This window comes from Siphateles boraxobius, unplaced genomic scaffold, assembly GCF_051911475.1.
Source record: "Siphateles boraxobius isolate OS27281-9 unplaced genomic scaffold, OSU_SipBor_1 16, whole genome shotgun sequence".
In the NCBI taxonomy this organism is placed as follows: domain Eukaryota; kingdom Metazoa; phylum Chordata; class Actinopteri; order Cypriniformes; family Leuciscidae; genus Siphateles; species Siphateles boraxobius.
In genome coordinates, this window is record NW_027508766.1 from 4,376,530 (window position 1) to 4,399,214 (window position 22,685).

The 22,685-nt window shown below is 40.2% G+C and overlaps 1 protein-coding gene and 2 non-coding genes across 4 annotated transcripts in view; 1 reads left to right on the forward strand and 2 right to left on the reverse strand.

Moving 5' to 3' along the window:
- The window catches only part of ltbp3 (latent transforming growth factor beta binding protein 3), a 68,477-nt gene extending 47,307 nt beyond the window's left edge, over nt 1–21,170 (forward strand). Inside the window, exons 13-30 of one of the 2 annotated variants that reach the window (XM_077231218.1) lie at nt 7,934–8,059; nt 8,633–8,758; nt 8,861–8,989; nt 9,154–9,273; nt 11,782–11,904; nt 12,327–12,449; nt 14,564–14,683; nt 14,776–14,904; nt 14,994–15,164; nt 15,267–15,350; nt 15,440–15,568; nt 16,224–16,361; nt 17,206–17,346; nt 17,585–17,743; nt 18,021–18,191; nt 19,319–19,405; nt 19,501–19,632; nt 19,774–21,170. In XM_077231218.1, coding sequence (XP_077087333.1) covers nt 7,934–8,059; nt 8,633–8,758; nt 8,861–8,989; nt 9,154–9,273; nt 11,782–11,904; nt 12,327–12,449; nt 14,564–14,683; nt 14,776–14,904; nt 14,994–15,164; nt 15,267–15,350; nt 15,440–15,568; nt 16,224–16,361; nt 17,206–17,346; nt 17,585–17,743; nt 18,021–18,191; nt 19,319–19,405; nt 19,501–19,632; nt 19,774–19,961 — 2,396 coding nt within the window. In that variant the 3' untranslated portion in view covers nt 19,962–21,170. The remainder of the gene's footprint in view (nt 1–7,933; nt 8,060–8,632; nt 8,759–8,860; nt 8,990–9,153; nt 9,274–11,781; nt 11,905–12,326; nt 12,450–14,563; nt 14,684–14,775; nt 14,905–14,993; nt 15,165–15,266; nt 15,351–15,439; nt 15,569–16,223; nt 16,362–17,205; nt 17,347–17,584; nt 17,744–18,020; nt 18,192–19,318; nt 19,406–19,500; nt 19,633–19,773) is intronic. The other variant, XM_077231219.1, reaches the window with a different exon arrangement.
- On the reverse strand, nt 16,409–16,481 carry trnam-cau (transfer RNA methionine (anticodon CAU)). Its single transcript has one exon. It is a non-coding gene; the product is annotated as a tRNA-Met (tRNA).
- An 805-nt stretch (nt 21,171–21,975) lies between the features above and the next one.
- On the reverse strand, nt 21,976–22,048 carry trnam-cau (transfer RNA methionine (anticodon CAU)). Its single transcript has one exon. It is a non-coding gene; the product is annotated as a tRNA-Met (tRNA).
- Between the last annotated feature and the right edge of the window lie 637 nt (nt 22,049–22,685).

Below are 22,685 nucleotides of genomic sequence, written 5' to 3' on the forward strand. Positions count from 1 at the left end.
GGGCACATATCCAGGCCGGGGTCTCAGGATCACGTGAGAGTTAGCCGGCCCGAATTCCAGGCATGCTTCGTCAATGGAAGATACCTGCAGGTCCCCTACCCTTGATGGAGGCCAATGCAATCAGAAGCACTGTCTTCATCGACAGGAACTTAAGCTCCACTGATTGCAAAGGTTCGAAGGGAGCACTCCGCAGTGCAGTTAAAACCTCTGAGAGGTCCCAAGAGGGTACGAGAGGAGGGCGAGGAGGATTCAGTCTCCTCACTCCTCTCAGGAACCTGATGATCAGGTCGTGCTTCCCAATAGACTTACCCTCAACTGCATCATGATATGCGGCGATAGCGGCAACATATACTTTCAGGGTGGAGGGAGATAGTCTTCGCTCCAACCCATCTTGCAGGAAGGAAAGCACAACACTGATCGGGCATATCCTGGGGTCTTCTCGGTGAGAAGATGGTAGATGGTGGTAGGGTACTCAAACCTACCTGGTCTTGTCCAGGAGCCACACGTGGAGGTTCCAAAAATCGCGACGAGGGTGCCATAGGGTGCCCCGTCCCTGAGAAAGAAGGTCCTTCCTCAGGGGAATTGGCCAGGGAGGTGCTGTCGCGAGGAGTACAAGTTTCGGAGAACCAGGTCTGGGTGGGCCAAAGAGGCGCAACCAAAATGACCTGCTCCTCGTCCTCCCTGATATTGCACAGGGTCTGTGCGAGAAGGCTCATTGTGGGAAACGCATACTTGCGGAGGCCCCGCGGCCAGCTGTGCACCAGTGCATCCGTGCCGAGCGTGCCCTCGGTCAGGGAATAAAACAGGCTGCAATGGGAAGAGTCGTGGGAGGCAAACAGATCTACCTGAGTGTCCCCAAACTGATCCCAAATCAGCTGAACCGACTGGGGATGGAGTCGAGAGAGAGGCTGAATCCGTGAGAGCTCGTCGGCTGCACAGTTCAGGTCTCCTGTAATGTACTGTATATTGCACGAAGCGACCTCAGATGCTTCTGACTCCATAAGAAGAGGTGGTGGGCGAGTTGCGACATACGGCGGGAGCGAAGACCACCTGGTCGGATGATGTACACAACTGTCGCGACAATGTCTGATCGGACTAGAATGTGCTCGTCTTTGAGCAACGCATGGAAGAGGTGCAGAGCCAATCATGCTGCCAGCAACTCGAGGCAGTTGACATGCAGAAGGCGCTGGGGTCCTGTCCAGGAGCCCGCGGCAGCATGTCCATTGCACATGGCGCCCCAACCCGTGGTGGAGGCATCTGTTGAGACAACAACATGCCTGGAAACTCGAACTAGGGGCACGTCAGCCCGTAGGAAGCTGAGGTTCGACCACGGGGTGAAGGTTTGACGGCAGGTCGGAGTAACTGGTACTCAGAGCGTGCCCTGTTGCCATGCCCACCTAGGGACTCGATCATGGAGCCAGTGCTGAAGCGGTCTCATATGAAGGAACCCGAACTGTGTGGCTGTCGCTGCAGATGCCATATGCCCCCCAGGAGCCTCTGAAATTGTTTCAGTGGAACCGCACTCCTGCTCTGGATTTGACGCTGGTAAGTCAGCAGTGACTGCGCACGCTCTGTCGTAAGCTGCGCGGACAAGGCGACCGAGTCGATTTCCATACCGAGAAAAGAGATCCTCTGCACGGGGCAAAGTTTGCTCTTCTCCCAGTTGACCTGAAGGCCCAGACGAGCTAGGTGCCAGAGCACTAAGTCCTTGTGTTCGCGAACCTGGTCTCAAGAGTGATCTAGGATCAGCCAGTCGTCGAAATAGTTCAGGACGCGAGGGGACAGGGCCAGCCCGAAGGGGAGAGCCACGTACTGCTATGCCTCCCCCTCGAAAGCAAACCGAAGAAACGGTCTGTGTCGAGGAAGAATGGAGACATGAAAGTAGGCGTCCTTCAGGTCGATCGCATTCGAAAATGTGTTTGGCCGTGAGCATCTTGAATGGAAGCCTGTGAAGGGATCGGTTCAAAATGCGCAGGTCCAGGATTGGCCGTAAGCCACCGGATTTCTTTGGTACAATGAAGTAGGGGCTGTAGAACATTTCGGCTGGAGGGACAATCTCGATCGCACCTTTCACCAGCAAGGTTGCGACTTTCGCACACATGACAGGGGTATTGCCACCGACCACAGAGTAGCGGACTCCCCGGAAGCGGGGAGGAGATTGTGCGAACTGAATCACGAGCCGAGCCTGATGGTCCTGGCGACCCAGTGGGACAGGTATGGATGCTGAAGCAAGGTTCCCAAAAAACGATACCAGTGGAGTCATGGAGAACAAGGTCGGTGGTGGCGCACAGCTCATCAAACAGTCCTTGGTCAGCTCTGCCCTCGTGCATGTCCTTGAGCATTCTGGCCTGGTAGACCCGGAGGATAGCCATCGCATTCAGTGAGGCGGCGGCCTGCGCCGCCGCTCTGTAGGAATTCGCCACCAGGGTAGAAGAAAACCTACAGGCTTTGGAGGGGTGCTTTGGGTCACCACGCCACATTGAAGCGCTCTTCTATCTCTCACTGGATCCAGTTTACCAAAAAAATGAGAAAGAAATCATGGGGGAAGTATGAATCAACATCAACCTATATCGAGTCTTCACTAGAAAAACTCAAAAACATCTTTTCCCTCTCTCATTATCTACAATTGCTATAATTAGCTTCCCAGTAGCCGACAATACCATTATAACACAAATGCTAGTGCATTAACATGTTTGGAAAAAGAGCAGAAGTGCAAAACAAATTTTTATGGCTTTGTTCAATTTGGTTATAGAAAAAGCACAATTATTGTGGTACAAAACAGGCCAAACTGACTGCAACATCCAACCTTCTTTTAGAGACCACCTCAAACCTAGATTCGCCTTACATTCATGAACACCTTCAACACTTTCAACACTTTACTAAAGCCAGAAGCCTTTCTAAATTATCAAAAATGTGTTTTCATTCTAAGACAAGCTTTTCAGCTAGAATCCTACAAGACCTTCAAATATCACTGACTGGAGTAGCTACACTGCAGGATTTTTGGCACAGTTTAGATGACACAATTTCTAACACAGTTGCATCGCAACAGAGTGTTTGACAGGGGGAACCCCAGTGTACCCTTTCACCACGGCCTCATCATGGTCAGAGAAGGCCTAGGAGGTCGCCGAGCGATCTCGGGAAGACAACAGGGCCTTCCAGGAGCTCGTGACCTCCTCATGCACTTCCTGGAACTGGGGGGGTGCGCTGACAAGAATCAGCGCGTGCAGCCCCAAAGAACCAATCATCCAACTGCGACTGTTCAGGAGAGGGTGGAGGGTACCACGCTAACCCGACACCCGCGGCGGCACGGGAAAGCATAGCTGTTAGTTCCGGCTCGGACTCAGACAATGCTGCGACCCCGGGGGCGGCAGCACATCCGAATCCTCATTCACATAAAATTCCAGCTTGCCTTGTGATGCGGCGATCGGCATCCCCTCATCATCTGGAGCACCGAATGAGACACGAGGCACATCCGAAGACGGCCCCGCGGCTGCACTCGAGGTGCTCATGGGTTGCTGCGCTGGTGAGGGGTGTGTGGCCCGAAGACGCATTGTCGGGGCAGTGTTCCACACCGTAACCCTCAGATCACCCTGGCCAGCAGCCAAAGTGTCGCCTCTCTTGGAGGGGACAGATTGGGGTGTGGCAAATCTACCTTTAATAAGGTCAAGGTATCTCAATCTCAGCGCAGCGTTGGTCATGTTCCCGCAGTGAGTACATGACTTGAGTACATGAAAGCTGCCTTTGCGTGTTCTAAGCACAAACAACGATCATGCCCATCAGATACCGAAACAGAACGACCGCACCCAGAAATACACTTGAAATATCTTGAAAAAGACGTGCCCATGCAAGCTCTTTTGTGAAAGGACGCTCAGCAGCCTGTGTTGAAGCGGCCAGGGAGAAACACACACGCTGGATGCAGACCACTGCACAGATCAGCTGGCAGGAATGTGAAACTTGCTGGAAATCACCTTTGCATCAACACAGACTGGAGAGCTGCTCGTCTCAAAGGATTCTCGATGACACTCAGAGAGAATTCAGGCTGTAGGAGTGAAGAGGACCTCTTTGCTCCGAAGCAAAAACATATCTGCATGTTGCCAGCGTCGTTCCTTATATACCCACGAGGTGGGGCAGAGCTACGCTATGCAAATTCCGCAGACCCATGGCATTTCTTTGCCATTGGCTCTTTGGGTGAGACTCGATCCATACTCTAAGGTGATAGGCTTCTAAGCGAAACCCCCATTTCGTTGTATTTGACGTAAATTGTAGTGACTACGAAAGGGAACTGAAAGCTTCCTTGTTAGTCCAAAATCAGCTTTTATTGTTACCAGGCCCAGCGAACGACTCGTCCTGGACCATGCCTCTTTATGACGTAATAAGGTAGTGAAGGACCGCCTCTGCAGAAGAAAATCAACACTGGTATTAGTGAGATGAGGAAGAGAGAAGAGGACAGGGTCACTCACTGGAATAAAAATAACATTACCTTCCAATGGATCCTAATGCTAGGATTGTGGTTATTTATTTTCAACAATGTGAATGTCTCAATTGAACATAATCTGTGACCAGTGATTTCTGATGTAATGATTCATGTAGCTACAGTCGGATGTTCTTTGTCCTGGCTGTCAGTAAATCCAACCAGAGACTAAACTTTCAACTTCACATTGTTTCTCTTAGTAGGGTGTAAATAATCTGTTATTTAAAATGATAGAAAGTGATCAAAGAACGTGTTGGGATGGTTGTTGTTGCAGCATGGACTGTATTCAGTGTAACACCTGTTGTCTTTCGTTGTTTACATCTGAGAGTACAGGCCGGGTTGGTTGTGTTCAATAAAGCAAGTGTACGCAACTATATTGGCGTTAACCGTCCATTCTATTTTTAGTGAAGGATAGAATGAAATATGGTGGCAGCGGTGCTTTGTAAAGAGTAAAAGCACGGAGATTTAACATAACGAGTGACGCCGGCTGAGAAAGTATGGTCGAGAGAGCAGAGGGCTCAGGGGCAGCGAGGATGGAGAATTCCCTGAGACTGAAACCACCATCATCCCTTTGCCTGGACTCAGCTAATCTGGCGAAATCATGGAAAATGTGGAAAGAAGAGTTCATGCTGTATATGGATCTCAGTCTGGCGGACGCTGGCGAAGCCGTGAAACTAAAAGTGTTCAGCTACCTCATTGGGGAGACGGGAAGAGAATTGTGCGAGACCCTGGTTTCCGCCTCGTCTCTGGATCGGACAGTAAGCAGCTTAATACGTGCCTTGGATAATCATTGCAATCCAAAAGTGAACGAGACAGTTGAAAGGTACCGTTTTTTTGTCAGGAATCAGGCCTCTGATGAGAACATTGACAGATATGTAACGGACTTAAGAATGCTTGCTAGTACATGTAATTTCGGCCAGATAAAGACTCTCTAATCCGCGATAGAATTGTTTGCGGCATATCCAGTTCTGTTTTGAGAGAGAGACTTCTGCGGGAGCAAGATTTGACACTGGAAAAATGTGTGCAAATGTGCAGGGCAACATAGTTGTCGCGGGAAAATAACAGAACGATTGAAGGACGAGTAACAGAGGAAGTGCACGCGGTTTAAACAGGTTGTGCGAAAAGAGACAGGTAAGAGCACGGTAAACGGCAAATTTTGCGTGAAAATACACAAAAGAAATAAACAAAAATCTCCTGCATATGGTAAAAAGTGCAGAATCGGTGGAAAAGATAATAATTTTGCCACAATGTGCAGAACAAAATTACAGACAGGAAAGACAGTGCATAACATTACAGAGTCAGATGATGGAAGTTATGAGGACATCTTGTGTGTAACAGTGGAGACGGTGAATGCAGTGACGAAGGAGATACAGCGGCCGCCCTCAAAATTGTTTGCTGCCATGCTCCTGGGGAAAGAACAGGTGAAGTTTCAGTTAGATCGTGGAGCCAGCTGTAATATAATACCCGTCAACCTGTTAAACCCAGCCACACAAATTGAAAAGACTGAGCAAGTGCTGGTGATGTACAATAAAAGCACACTGCAGTCATTGGGGAAATGTATAGCTAAATTAAGGAATCCAAGAAACAAGAAACTGTACCGGTTATAATTCATGGTCATAGATGAGGGATCCGCAGTGAAAACATCATGGCTGTGGATAGCATCGTCACTGAGGAGACGAAAGATGATATGTGGAGCATGGATAATATCAAAAAAGACTATGGATGTCTGGAGGGCGTGTACAAGATAGAAGCAGACCCTACAGTAACTCCAGTAAAACTACCAAAGAGAAGGGTCCTTGTTGCGATGATGGCACCACTCAATGCAGAGCTGAGTGATCTTCAACGAAGAGGAATCATCACACCAGTGGACTGCAGCACAGAGTTGATTAGCAGTCTTGTCATTGTCAAAAAGCCATCAGGAAACCTCAGGATATGCATCCTGTGATTTTCTGTCGTGTTCACTCTCAGTTTCAAGAGAGCGCCGCAGACACTGAGAGTGATGCTGTGGAGCGAGCGGGAAAACCTGGAGCGGATCGGCGGAATGCTTTGGAGCGGAGCGGTGGGGGTGGGGAAGAAGGGCACCTCAGTCGATGAGGGCAGAGGGGCAGTGGCTCTAGCCACTGGGCCACCCCCCTGTGCACGGCCCTGATTCTATTTATAGTAAAGGATAGAATGAAACGGAACACTCCGTTTACAATAGCTGCAGCTGTCAATCAAACAAAGCGTGCTGGATCTGTCAATCAAAGACTGTTAATCAGTAAATGAGTTCTGGACTCGCGCCAAAACTCCTGTAATAATCAACGAATCTCTTATTTACATTGTGTTTGCACTGTCAGTTATGATGAAAGCATTCGTTAGTGTGCAGAAATCGAGTTGCAATGACCAGATTGCTGCGTATGTCTGTGACATAGACTGTAAATAAGATGGACAATGCTCTTTCACTCTCTTCCATTGGTGAAAAGTGAAGCCGCCAAAGTCCTAATAGGGCGCTGACATCTTGAGCAGATTTGGGACCTGCTTCTGCGCAGTTGTGAGCGCGGGACCCGAGTCTGCGCAGTAGTGAGCAGGAAGTAAAGCCGCGATATCAAGGGTCCGCCCTCACTCCTGCAGAAATGGTTAATACAAAATTTACTGTGTGAAATAAACAGTTATGGACATGTAGAAATTAAAGTTTAAGCTCCAATCTCCTCCCGAAAATCCCCCAAAAAAGTTTGTTGGTGCCTTGGTGACTACTTCAATCTGTCAATCATGACATCACATTCCCGTTTTTATAGCATCAAATAACTAACTAAGACCAAACTTATTTTAAAAAACCTAACACTTAAACGTAAATCAGCGTGATAAAAACTACCTAAAATGACAGAAAACATATTTGAAAAAAATATATTTGATGTGTAATTTGTGTCCAGTAGACTTCATAGGGAGGCGGGGTTTGTGAGCTATACTGGGACCAGCCACCGAGGGGCGATCGAGGCACTTTGGTTATACTTTTCAGCACTTGTGCAGCACGCTTGGTCTCTGATCGGCTATGCTCATCACTGCAACTTTTCATGCCACGATCTAAATATAATGCCATAGATCTAATTGTAATGCTATAATTATCACTTTTCACAAGTAGTTAACATTGAGAGCTGTAATAGTAAAAACGTGCTAAAAGTTTTCGTTAGAGTTCCACATGTATTACTATTTTAAGCTGTCAGCCAATCACTGCAGTGGGCGTTTACATTGAAGTCTCTCACACAGACACGCCCCTTCAAACAGAGTGTTCTAAAACAGGCTAGGAAAATGCCTTTCATTTCTAAATTATGACAATTTTTGCAGTAAAAATCATACTAACATTATAAGTGCACCCCAGGAAACATGAAACAATAAAACAATGCAGTTCATGACCCCTTTAATGGGAAAAGTGTTGTTGTTTTTTCTCCCACGATTATGGTTGTGTTTTGTGTTTGGGTATCACAGCAATGGATGAATGCAAGCTGAACAGGAATATATGTGGTCATGGAGAGTGTGTGAACACTCAGAATGGTTTCATATGCCACTGTTACCCTGGATACCGACGACATGCACAGAGAAAGAGTTGTGTTGGTGAGTACATACTTGTAAATACACATACTATACAACCAATGAAATCACAGATGATGTACTCTGAATTCAATGCATGCATTTGTTGTTCATAAAAATATTACACACTACCGTTCAAAAGTTTAGAGTTGGTAAGATTTGTTAATATTTTTTTAAGAAATCTCGCCAAAGGCTGTATTTCTTTGACCAAAAATACAGTAAAAACAGTCATATTAATACAATTTAAAATAACTGTTTTCTATTTTAATTTTAATAATTAAAATAATAATAATTTATTCCTATGATGACAAAGCTGTATTTTCAGCATCATTACTCCAGTCTTCAGTGTCACATGATCCTTCAGAAATCATTCTAATATACTGATTTGATGCTCAAGAAACATTATCAATGTCTAAAACAGTTGTGCTGCTTAATATTTTTGTGGAAACCGCGAAACATTTTTACAAGATTGTTTGATGAATAGAAAGTTCAAAAGAAGTTGAAATCTTTTGAATAATTGTGTAATATATTTTTATCAGTATTACATACAATTTATATATTTAAAAAAAAAATGTACAATGGTTTCTCTCTCTGTAGATGAAAATGAATGTGACTCGAAGCCATGTGGTAGAGGCACCTGCATTAACTCCGTGGGTTCCTACAGATGCAACTGTCAGCATGGCTATGAACTTGTGATGCATAATGGGAAACGCAAATGTATTGGTGAGTGACCAGCATCGGCTATTCAAAGACAGTGGACAGCTTCTACATATGACCATATGAATACATATGGTGGCCAACACTTGTTTGCATATATCTTTTCAGATATAAATGAGTGCTCTGAGCCTGATATCTGTGGCGTTGGAGGGTATTGCACTAATTCACCAGGTTCCTATAAGTGTGGGTGCATGCAAGGCTTCCGGAGCAAATCCCGCAGACAGCCTCTTTGTGAAGGTGAGGACACCAACATTTACTGTGCATAGATACAAATCACATGTTAATTGTAGATGCCTGTAAACAGTTCATGTTCATCCAATATGGTTTATTCTATTTTTTTATTAAATAGCTGTGAATGTTTGTAACTTATTTTCTATGGTTTTGCTGTCTCTCTAATGCAGACATTAATGAATGTTCAGACCCGGGTATCTGTCCTAATGAACAGTGTGAGAATACTGTTGGATCCTATGAATGTATACCCTGCCAACCTGGATTCCAAGCACAGGGAGGAGTCTGTTATGGTCAGAATACATACACACATAAACACACATGCAACCATGCATGAACAGTTTAGCTCACATGCATTCCCAGAAACATATGGCTAAGGACATTCTGACTACCATCAGCTCCTCACACAGGCTCCAGGCATTTCACGACTATCCAAAACAACTCTCTTTGCACTCCCCTGTGTGTGTCCTCAATAGAACAAAAAAGTATTTGTCAATGGATTATAAACATTTGTTTTATTGAATTTGGAATAAACATTATGTAAAATGTGTTACTTTCAGCATTTGTGTGTATGCAATTTAATATCATTAAACTTCTAGCATTATTTTTATCAGAATTATTTCTGCAATTAGCCACAATCCTCTCTAGATATTAGCCTTTGAAAAACCATGTACGCTACCATTTAGTAAGATTTTTTTGTTCCGCAATAGTGCTGCACGATTAATCATATCGCAATCACGATTATATGACGCAAAATTAATTTTTGACATCCTTTGGCTAGTGTTACATCATATTATCCAGGTCTTATTCATGCAAATGCTTTTAAACCATTCATGCACGACAAGACAAAAGAGAGCGCGCTGCCTGTGAATGTCCTGACTGTGACTCACAGAAAGACACGCGCCAGTATCATGTGTGTGCACAGACAGCACGCCAGAATACAGTTCTCTTTCGCACTTGAACGAACAATAACCAAAATGCTAAATTAAGCCAAAATGTATGTTTTGTCAAGTATCTTCATAACATAAGAGCAGTCTTATGATGAACGTAAAGAGATGTGAGAGAATGAGGCGCGTGTGAGATCCGAGTCTCTGTCAGCAGCGGCTGGTTTTAAAGGGACAGCTCCAATAAAGTTAATCAAAGAACAAAGGGAACAGATAAAATTACTCACTGCTCTTGACTAAAGAACTTTTGTACCTTTAATAAGGATTAATCTATATTTAATTTATAATTTATGCAGTGTAGACTGTTTGATATTCAATTTCTGTATTGTCCTAAACAGGAATGAAGGGCAAATATGACATCTATTATGGGTTTATGTGAGGATTGTTTGAAGTTCATTTAAATTAAAAGTTGTTATATATATATATATATTTTTTTTTAATTATATAAAAAGATTGATAGCTTTCAATTGTAATGACTGAATCACTGTAATGATGGGGGGGGGGGGGTCTGTATTTTATATACAGTCACAGTAAAAATGACTTTTTTATCCAGACATTTTTATCATTTTTATCCAGACATCAATAATGGCTGTATTACTGACCTTCATTCATAAAAAAGATGCCAAGTATATAAACAAGTATTTAAAATATACTGTAAAATATACTTTAAAATATACAACTTTATGTTGTATCTACATTCATTTGGAGATTATCTGTGAAATTATTACATTATAAAATATATAAACTAATATAAACCTATAAAAATGTAAGTGAAGTCATATGAAGTCTTCACAGAGATATAAAGAAATCACCGACTCCATAATGCACTGCTTGGCAGGAGACATCATGCCCATATAACCCGTTAGCAAAGGGGGATTTCAGAAAATGATCCACAGCCTGAGTTTATACAAAGCATATCACATCCTGCTTAAATGTCCCTGTTTGTCTGGACTGAATGTTCAAAATATCTTATTTTCATGAACATACAAATGTTCTTATTTATTGTTCTATTTATTTTATACTATTGTACTATTGAGACAATAACAAGTTTGCAGTAATGCAAAGATGTCATTATTTAATTTCATATAAAACATTATTTTAATTTGAAAATACTGTGCACTGAAAACACTGAAGTTGTTGTTGCTAGTTTGAGTTGAGAAATACAAATTTCAGCATTATCAATAATCTGTCTGTGCATTTTCCTTGAGAACCAAGCAAGTTGACTCATGAAACCATTTGTTTATCATATCGCTATCGCAATCGCAATATCGACCTCAATAATCGCAATAAGATATTTTCCCCAAATCGTGCAGCCCTATTCCGCAAGGACACATTAAATGTATTAAAAGTGACATTAAAAGTATGATACAAAAGATTTATATTTCAAATAAATGCTGTTCTTTTCTATTCATCAAAGAATCCTGAAAAATATCCCATGAAAGATTAAGCAGCAAAAATGTTTTCAACATTCAGAATTATAAATGTTTTTTGAGCATCAAATCAGCATATTAGAATGATTTCTGAAGGATGATGTGACACTAATGACTGTAATGTAATGATGCTGAAAATTCAGCTTTACTATAACAGGAATAAATTACGATTTTAAATATATTCAAATAGAAAAGAATCATTTGAAATTTTAATAATATTTCACTATATTACTGTTTTTTACTGTATTTTTGAGCAAACAAATGCAGCCTTGGTCAGCACAATATTACGTTTGAACAGCAGTGCAAGTCAATAGACATGTTTATCTACCAGATGCATGTAGTAAAGGTGATAAGGTGGGGTGTTTTTGACAAAAACATTTGACAATAGCGTAATCTTACAAGAGATGTCTGTCTTTCTCTCTGTCAGATGTCGATGAGTGTCAAAAGCGTGGTGTGTGTCTGAACGGCCGTTGTGAGAACTTGGCAGGATCGTATCGATGTCTGTGTAATGAGGGCTTTCTGCCTGAGGCTGACAGCAAAGGCTGCAGAGGTCAGTGGCACAAAGCCAACCAAACTAAACTGCATGCTGTTAAATGGAAACTTAATCTGCCCATTTTAAGGCCCAGTTCACACAGAACGCGTTTTTGCTGTTAAAAAAAGCGCAATGTCTATAAACACTTTTTAAAAAAGTTTAACTTATTTTAACTTGAGCGCCACGTTTTGCCGTGTCATGCGCGAGAACTAGTGTGTGTTTACATAGAAAAACAATGAAAAAGTAGCGTAGTGGAATGGAAAGACGCTTTCTGTGTGAATGGCCCCTAATTTAAATATTAGATTTTATTACTTCCTGCACAAGTTCATTCTAAAGTGAAAAAATATACTGTGCAAAACTTTTTAGTTAATACATAAAGAGAGATTTAAGCATGTGTTTATGTGTAATTGGAGGTTATGCATCTGTTTGTCTTTCCACAGACATCAATGAGTGTCAGGATAACCGTCTGTGTGCTAATGGTCACTGCATTAACACTGAGGGATCATTCCGCTGCCAGTGTTACTCTGGTTACCAGCCTACACAAGAAGGAAGCCACTGCGAAGGTCAGCACTTAATGACTAATCCAACACCTCAAGACACAAACTCAATACTGCACATAACACTGCAATATCTGTACACTTAAACAGAAAAGTAAAGATTGTGTTAAGGGTGGAATACACTACATGACTTTTGTCCTGATTTTTACCCCTGTTTGCACTCCGGACGATTTGACGCTAGTCTGCAGATTTTTGGTAAAGTTTACAGATTTCACAGAAAATTGCATAGATGGGCACAGACTCCGATGTGATTCTATCCAGTCAGAGGATTTGAAACATGTTGGATATTTTGAGCCGACTGTCGAACACACATTGTTTGTTCTGTTCAGAACGACTGACAGTCGTTTGGTGCTTGATGTTAAGTGCATTCTCTGAAACAATTTACAAAGTTGGCAATTGTATGATGCCAAGAGTTTTAAAATCTGTCCAGATTTTAAAAGTCATGTAGTGTATTCCAGCCTTTAGCGTGACTGACACAAAGTACTGATCAAACGTTTAAGTTGCAGTCTGTAACTTTTGATGCTCTAGCAGATAATAAACAGAACTGCATGTGTCTTGCGGAAGAACATTGTAGCCACAGCTACTTCTCTCTGTTAATGTCTATGACGAGTCACGCAGGTACTGGGCTACTCTGCAGCGGAGTGGAGCCAGGCCGACCCCGGTCTAAAATAGTCAGAATATAAACACTTATTATAGGTGTACCGTAGCGATTCAGGATAAGACAAAAACACAGTTAGGAAAATGGAATCATGTACTCGTTTATTATATACATTTTGTAAATTTTTTACACAAACAAAGTTACGGACTGCAGCTTATAATAATTATTACCCAATTTCACAGTCTTAAGACTAGTCCCAGACTAAAATGAATTATTGAGCTGTTTTAAGAAACTTAAGGAACTTGCACTGATATATCTTAAAATATGCCAGTGTAATTGTTTTGTCTCAAGATGCACACCAGTAATGTTTTTTTTCAAGGCACGTTAATAAAAGCTATAAATGCCTTAATTGTACTAAGCCATAATCCTGGCTTAATTTAAGCCCTGTCTGTGAAACCATGCCTATGTGGTCTAACATGTTCAATAAAGCTAATAGTCCCCTAATCTAAAAAGTTTGGGTGGGTAAGATTTATTTAGGTTTTTGAAAAAAATCACCAAAGGCTGAATTTATTTGATGAAAAATACAGTAAAAATAGTAATATTGTGAAATATTATTACAATTTAGAATAACTGTTTTCTATTTTAATATATTTTAAAATATAATTTATTCCTGTGATAGCAAAACTGAATTTTCAGCATCATTACTCCAGTCTTCAGCAGTGTTGGGCAAAGTCACTTTTAAAAGTAATGCATTACAATATTGTTATCCCCTAAAAAAGTAACTGTGTTACTTAATTACTTTTTACAAAGTAATGCGTTACATTACTTTTGTGTTACTTTCTCACCTGGGCTGGGCTTGTTGTTTTAATAACAAAAATCTTCAATATGATGTTTATATAAAAGTCATTTTTGCTTATTTTATGGTTCAATTGGATCATCGAAGGTCAGCAGCAAAGACAATGGTTAAATAAGTGAGATTAAATACATAAAGTATTTATGTGTAATTTAACATTGCATAATCTTCTGAGTTCGCATTTCACTGTTTATCAATTTTTATTCCTTTTGAGGAATATTGAATCTGTTTTAGTGCCAGTGAGATGAGTAAATGCATGCTCACATTTAGTTTAGAACTACATGTTACATGTTTACTACATGAACTACACACAACGCCTCTGCTCTTACTCACGATTTCTCTCAACATCGGGACAAGAGACCTGTCAGTCAATAAATGGCAAAACAAACTTGCCTTTGAAAAAGTAACTCAGATAGTTTGGTGTATACATATTTTTTGTGTAAACCATGATACATTTTTTTTATTATTCTTTCGTAACATTATAAATGTCTGTACTGTCACTTTTGATCAATGTAATGCAGCTTTGCTAAATAATCAAATTAATTTTGTTAAAAAAATTGACTGAACTTTTGAATGATAGTGTGCATCTTTTGTAAACCTTATATAGCTTAAACAATTCACTAATGCGCACGATATGTGAATCAGTAATATTGTTTTTGATCTGTTTAGATATTAATGAGTGTGAGCGAGCCTCCAATTGTCAGCGAGGACGTTGTATCAACTCGATGGGCTCCTACCATTGTGAGTGCCAGAAAGGATACATGCTTGTCAGTGGCCGAAGGTGCCAGGGTATGGGATTTCACACATTTTACATTTCTCAATTCTCCGTCCTGGGCCCAGCCTTGGTCCTCTTGTTCACCCTTTCACTCTTTCTCTCTCAGACATAGATGAGTGCGCTGTGGAAAGGAGTCTGTGTCAGCCTCACGGCGTATGTGAAAACAGACAGGGTGGATATGTGTGTGTGTGCAACGATGGTTTCATACTGTCTGAAGACAAACACAGCTGTGAGGGTAAGAGTTGGTCTAGTTAATGAGTGTGTTTGGTGATCACATGAAATTGCGTTTGTCTTTTTTTTAACATTTGTTTTTTCCCCACATAGAGGTTGAGATGTATCTGAATGATAAGAAGGAGTGCTATCTAAATCTGGATGACACCGTGTTCTGTGACAGTGTCCTGGCAACCAACGTTACTAAGCAGGAGTGCTGCTGCTCTATCGGTGTGGGATGGGGAGATCACTGTGAGATCTACCCATGTCCCGTCTACCACTCAGGTGAGATTACAGACAAAGTCAGGGATTTATTGATGGATAAAAGAGGTATTGGTCCATCAATGGGTGTATAGGTGTTTGATTGATGTTGTCTGTTGTTTTCAGCGGAGTATCACTCTCTATGTCCAGTTGGCAGAGGATTTTACCATGAGGAAGGAAAGATAGATTATGGATTAGCCGTGCACAGAGGTATATGCGCACACACGTGTATTCACGCACACAAACACACACTCCCTCAAATAATTACTGAATTTCTCTCTTTCTCGCTCTCTTCGTAGATATTGATGAGTGTGTATTGTTCTCTAATGAGATCTGTAAGGAAGGACGCTGTATGAACACACAGCCAGGCTTTGAATGCTACTGCCAACAGGGATTTTACTATGACAGCAATCTACTGGAATGTATCGGTAAAATCACAAACACAAATACACGCACTTGACTGTCCAAATATACACTTGCATGGGTTAAATAGATTTTTTTAAATGAAATTAATACTTTTATTCAGCAAGGATTGACAGTACAAACATTTACATTATAACAAAAAAATATATATATTATGCAGCACAACTGTTTTCAAAATTGATAATAAATATTGTTTCTTGAGCAGCAAATCATCATATCAGTAGGATTTCTGAAGGATAATATGACACTGAAGTAATGATTCAGCTTTGCCATTACAAAGTCAATTGTAATGGCAATTAAAATTACAGTCAATTAAAACCTTTTTAATGTTTTAATGTATTTTTGAACTATATATATATAAAATAGTGGTTGTTATATTACATGATTTTATAAAACACTAAAAACTAGGCTAAAAGTCATTTCCATAAAACTAGTGTGAAAGCCAAGTTTTTCTTTGCTGCGGTACTACCCACTAGTGGTAGAATGAAGGATTTTTTGTCTGGAAGGATTTTTTTGTCTGCAACTAGACAGCAGTAGAATGGCACAGCACTTCTAACACACACAAAAACATCAATAAACCTTAAATCTCTCATACTTGTTGAACTCAAACACACTATCAAATTCCATAACAATATTCAGTTTCTCTCTTCCCCTCTGTAGATGTGGATGAATGTCATGATGAGTCCCTGTGTACCAATGGTCATTGTGTGAACACTCGAGGCTCATTCTACTGCATCTGCAACCCACCCTGGGTCCCTGATGCCGTCAACAAGAAGTGTGTCTTTCCCACAGTTACAGGTAAATCTTTCTAATGTGTCACATATAGTAGTAAAAGAAAAATATTCTGCCCCGTGTGAGGCTCGAACTCACGACCTTCAGATTATGAGACTGACGCGCTGCCTACTGCGCCAACGAGGCTGTGATTGACCATTGCACAGAAGGCTTTGTATAGTGTCAAAGAAAAACAATTTGATCGTAGACTTATAGACTAGATTTGAATCATTTACTTTTTTTCACCTTGGAAACATTCTTTTCAAGTAGTTTAAAAAAGTTTCAAAAGAAATGTACAAATTATTTATTTTATATATATTATATTAAATATAATATTTATACACTATCATTTAAAAGTTTACATTAAAAAATGTGTCACGGTTTTTAAAAAAGCAGCACAATTGTTTTCAATAATGATAATAATGAGAAATGTTTTGTGAGCCTCAAATCAGCATATTAGAATGATTTCTGAAGTATCATGTGACACTGAGTAATGTGAGAGTGGAGTAATGATGCTGAAAATTCAGCTTTACCATCTCAGGAATAAATTACATTTTAAAATTATATTCAAACAGAAAATAGTTATTTTATATTGTAATAATATTTTACAATTTTACTGTATTTTAAATCAAACAAATGCAGCCTTCTATCAAAAACAGAAAGAAAAATAAAATCTTACTGAACCCAAACATTTGAACGGTCATGTATTTTTGCTTTAATTATAAATTAAATACAAATGTAATATAAATGTTAACGATTATTTAATTATTCTATTTTATTTAGTAGACTCAAGTATTTGTCTGGTGGCGAGTGGTATGATGTAATCTTTTACTGGTCATATTTCACTGTTTCAAATCTTTTTTTGCTGTAGGTGTGGATGAATGTCAGGACTCTACTAATTGCAAAAATGGCCACTGCGTAAACACCCAAGATTCCTATTATTGCATCTGCACTCCTCCCTGGATTCTAGCCACCGACCGCAACAGCTGTGTCACACCTGAGGAACATGCGGGTGAGTATAGATTCACAAGATCATCACAGTCATAATAGCAGATGCCTCGACTTTTTACTTTAATGTGAAAATTTGGCAGAGAATTTGACTGTTCTCCCTGGAATAGTAAAGATGAAATAACTCCAAGCATTTATTGAAGTTCTCACCCAAGACTGTGTGCTTCTGATATCTCTCTCCTTGTCTTCCTCCCTCCTTCTTTTTTCTCTCTATCTGTCCTTCTCTCTGTATATATCTTTAGTAACGGGTGTGTCTGTGATGCACCTTTCAGATGTGAATGAGTGTGAGGATCCCTCCTACTGTAGGAACGGGAGATGTGTCAACACTCCCGGCTCCTTCCACTGCATTTGCGAGCAGCCACTCACCTTCAGTGCAGCCCTCAAGCAGTGCGTCTATGATGGTGGGTATCACAAGTAACCAGCTTGCAGACATGTGATGGGTGGAAAAAGTTCTTGTTCCTTGTTTAGCCTTCATGTGGCTTGGCAGTCCAGAAGCCATTGCTCTGAGCGTCGGTCGACCACATGACTGCTGAGCATTAAATATGTTTGAGCTGTGTTAGCCTTTGAGCTGGCTTTGTTTCCACCTACATTTCCAATTTCTTTCTCGTTTTGTGAACCCTGTGTATTTTATTTATATTTTGATGTCCTCCATCATCTCCTCATCTCTGTCTTTCTCAGACCGCACCGCAGCACATAAGGACATATGTTTCCAGGAGGTGGATGAGGATCTTATGTGCACGATGCCGTGGGATGCAGCTAATGAGCGAACGGTGACGTACTCCGAGTGCTGCTGTCACTACGGTCGAGGCTGGGGCCCAGAGTGCCGGACCTGTCCTAATAGAAATTCAGGTATTGCAAAGACGTCTCTTATGCTCATCAAGGCTGATTTTATTTGATCAACAATACAGTAAAAACAGTCATAGTGTGAAACATTATTGCAATTTAAAATAACTGTTTGAATATATTTTAAAATGTAAATGGCAAAGTTGAATTTTTAGCATCATTACTCCAGTCTGATATGCTGATTTGGTGCTCAAGAAACATTCCTCACTATTATCAATGTTAAAAAACTGCTTTTGTGGAAAATGGTAAAAACAAATCTTCAAGATTCTTTGATGAATAGATTGTTTTAAAATGGATCATTTGAAATAGAAATACTTTGTTAGATTAAGAAAGCTTTACAGTCACTTTTGATCAATTTTATGCATCCTTGCTGAATAAAGGTATTAATGTCTTTCTTTCTTTCTTACTTTCTTGAAACAAAAAAAACCCTAACTGACCCCAAAGTTTTGAATGGCAGTGTAAATATCATTAAAACATTTAGCAATGTTGAATTTTCTGTTTAATATTTACATGCATCCGTGTGTAATATTTTTTTAAAATTATATTTACACTACCATCCAAAAGTTTGGGGTCAGTTAGATCAATTAAAATTGATCAAAAGTGACTGTAAAGCTTTCTCAATCTAACGAAGGATTGACTCTATGTGGTCATTAAAAATCCCATGGCACATTCCCTCTATTGGCCTTTATCAGTCATGACCTCCTAATAATAACCTCCATGTTTTCAATTGGCTCTATCGCTCTCTCTCTCTCCTCTCCACCTATAGCTGGTGTGTGGTGAGCGCACTGACGCCGTAGTTCTGTGGCAGCTGTCGCATCATCCCAGTGTTAACTGTATAATTGGGTGTACAGTAGTGCTATATAAATGCCTTGTTCATTTATTCATTCATTCCACATTTGTGTTTGGTAAAGCAAGTAAAGAAGGCTGAAATTATTATGTGCAAGGTTGAATTTAGACTTTGGTGCAAAGAAAAAAGGTATAACAAAAATGCAGTTGTATTTGCATTGTACATTTGGGCACCTTTTTGATTAAATACAATAACATATAAAAACATGTTATGACTGTTATATTCAAGATTTTAAAAAAATAGCAAAAGTAATGTTCCTTTACTTAGTTTTGGTGTGTGTGCGCAGTGCTTTTTAACAGGTTATGTGAGATGCATTTGGAGACTGAGTCTGATGGAGAGGGGGACTTCCTGGCAGCTTTCTCCTACAACCCAGGTGACCTTGACAGTGTAATTCACCTTGAGATAAACAGATTGACTCAAAACCGGCACAGTGTCTCATGATCAGTTCTGTCACTCTCATGTGTTCAGAGGGAGACAGTTCAGAAGAAGACTCGGACGAGTGTAGCTGTGCTAATGGACGGTGTGTGCGGTCCTATCTGGGTACGATGTGTGAGTGCAATACTGGATTTGTACTGGACCACTCGCGAACACGCTGCACAGGCGAGTATTAATGCAGATGGTCAAGCACATACACTCTTTCCCTGAAACAAAGGTCATGCTCCTGAAATCGACATATTTAATCACTTGTAAATGTATGGACAGACATAATTTAAGGCTCCATCTCTCTCTCTCTTCCTCTAGATATTGATGAGTGTGCGGGCCGAGGGCCAAGGTCGAGCCCTTGCAAGAATGCACGCTGTATTAACACCCATGGTTCATTCAGATGTCACTGTAAACAGGGATTTGTTGCACGCCAACCTAACGTGTGTATACGCGCTAGGGCTCAACATTTCCGCAGCACACACACTTTGTCTCATGTACATACATAAATCTGATATGCCACCACTAATACACATCATCAAATGTAGTATAGCTGCAGAACATTATGAACATTTACCCACGTTTCACTTCCTCATGTCCTGTTTATCATTTTCTTATTTTGAAAATTAATCATTAACTTCTTAAATATTAATATGTTATGTTGCTTTTATTGTATACTTTTATTCATATCCCTCCTATTTGCACCCATTTGAAAATGTGTTTGTTGTTGTGTTGGATGAGGGATTGTCATTGGATGAAATGTCTTTTAACTTAAGTGGGCTCTTTTTTATTATCTTGCAGCTCAGCACGTTATGGCTAACTTTATTATAGCTCACCATTTTGTTAAATATTGTGATTTTTCTGTTTCTCTTTTTTTCTCTCTGTTTTTGTTCACCATTGATAGTGTTTAGTTCTATTCATTTGTGTTGTACATTGTGTTCTTTATTTGATAATGCAGCCATGGTTATATGAAGTTCATTGACAGATGGCAATGATGGTTTTGGTTTTCTAAACCATTTAATTTGTGCAAAAAAATGTTCTACTGAAGCGAAATGAAAAAAGTATGTTTTCAGTTTCTTAAATACTTTTTGCTTTCTTTATGAGACACAACTGTGAGAAGTTATTTTTCACACAAAAAAACAGACTATACAGAACCACAATACTATAGCAGTAAGAAAAGACGATATCTACCAAAGAAATGAAGATTAATTAATAATAATAATAAAAAAGAAGTCAAACCCTCAATGCTGAGTGCTAGCAGACTGATTCTCTCTCTATCTTTCATTGTTTTATTTCATTAATTACAGTTGGGATCCAGCAAGGTTCTTTGGTGAATTTCTAAACAATAAGGCTGAGAAAATGGGAGATAATTGTTGCACTATGAAAACACACGGGGAGGGAAGTCTTGCTTGTCAGCCTGGTTATTTTCCATAGATCTTATCCCAAAGAGAACACAGAATATTAGTCCCTCTCTTAATCATATCAACCACTTGATTTCAAAAGCTGGTCTAATTTTCCTTCGAGTAATTCATTTACGAACTACCAGCTGTAGTATCATCTGCTCAGAGTCAGACAAAGAGGGAAAAGTCAAGTACCAGCGTACCTGACAGACTCAGAGGAAGGCTGAAGGCCGAAATCTATCTGTGTGCAGTGTTTTAGCTATTTTTAATGTATCTATTGTGATTAGCCATGATGTGAATAAAGGCTTTTTAACCTTTTTTGGACCGGAAGAAGTGCCTTGTATTCTTTTCTAAAGTATATGTTTGAAACCCAATCAAAGAACGCCTTCTGAATCTGAGATTACTTCAAAGGTCCTTTCAGCAAGTAGCATTCCAAGATGCTATCTGATTTAGCAGAAATAGTAATAGAGTTGCTACAACACATAGTGCTACTACGATGAACAAAATGATCTGCTCTTAGATTTGTTAAATGATGTGCCTTGTTTGCAGGCTGTCATAACAACCTTGTACACAGAGATAGCTTTTCATAACAACGTGCCAAACTGAAATCTAAAATGTGTTTGTGTAACTTGTTTTAAAATAACATTCAAAGCACCTGTTAAAGCACGTCTGAGGCTAGTTTACAATTTTCCTGAAATTAAATTGAATTCTTCACCGAGTCAAATGTTAGTATAATCATACTAATAATTTCTAGTGTTCTTCCTCCGCCTAGTGGCAAAAACAAAAACAATCTCTTTTGTTTCTGGCACTAGGAGGCAATAGACTGTGGTCGATCTTTCATAAGCCTTAAACTTTTCACTTTTATAAAGCACTTACATTTTTTAGGGTTTTTTTTCATATAACATCAAGCTTTATAATATATTTCCAGTTAGTTTCTCTCTTTCTGCCTGTAGATGTAGATGAAGGTAATTAAGAGCGTGTAGTAGGCTACACTCGGACAAGGACCTGTGTGAGTTTATTGCATTCGCAACATACCCAATATATCTGACGCAGCAAAAAAGTGCGCCTTAACCACTGGTACGTGCACATGACTGTACACTCTCAGAGTGATGATAAAAATTCATGCCCCGTGTGAGGCTCGAACTCACGACCTTCAGATTATGAGACTGACGCGCTGCCTACTGCGCCAACGAGGCCATGTTAATAAGGCTTACAGGGGCACGTCATCAACTGACATCACATTCTGTTGAAGTTACGGGCTCACAACATCTGTTTACATTTCAAAAAATAATGCCATCCGTGAATCGTGAAAATTGTTTGATCAAGAACCAAATATAGCCCAACTTGCCTCTAAACTAACTCTACTGTCTAATGCAGGTGACCAATCAGGGGCTATGACCAATCCGTTAAGGCATTCCGCTGTTCTGACGATTTGTGCTGCCTTGTCGAAAAATGCTACCGTACCGCGAATATATAACGTTAGCAGAGTCTGTCGATTTGTGCTGCCTTCGCAAAAAAATGCTACCCGAGCGCGAATCGATCATAGAGAATGTTGATTCATGCTCGATTGTTTCCATAATTGTGTAAATTTCACAATATTATGACATCGTTATTTCATTTAAATCAGGGTAGGTGTATGGGGAGCATATTTTGATGTTTTAAATGAACTAGCAATTAGGCTATCACTTTTGATATAACAAGTAAAAATGACATTATTATATGAAATACAATTATAATAAAATTCGAAGTTAAGAGTACAGTATACTGTACTGTTTTTATTTTCAAAACGGTGTGAAAAGTAAAAATTATCATCAAATATTCATCTTTGACCTG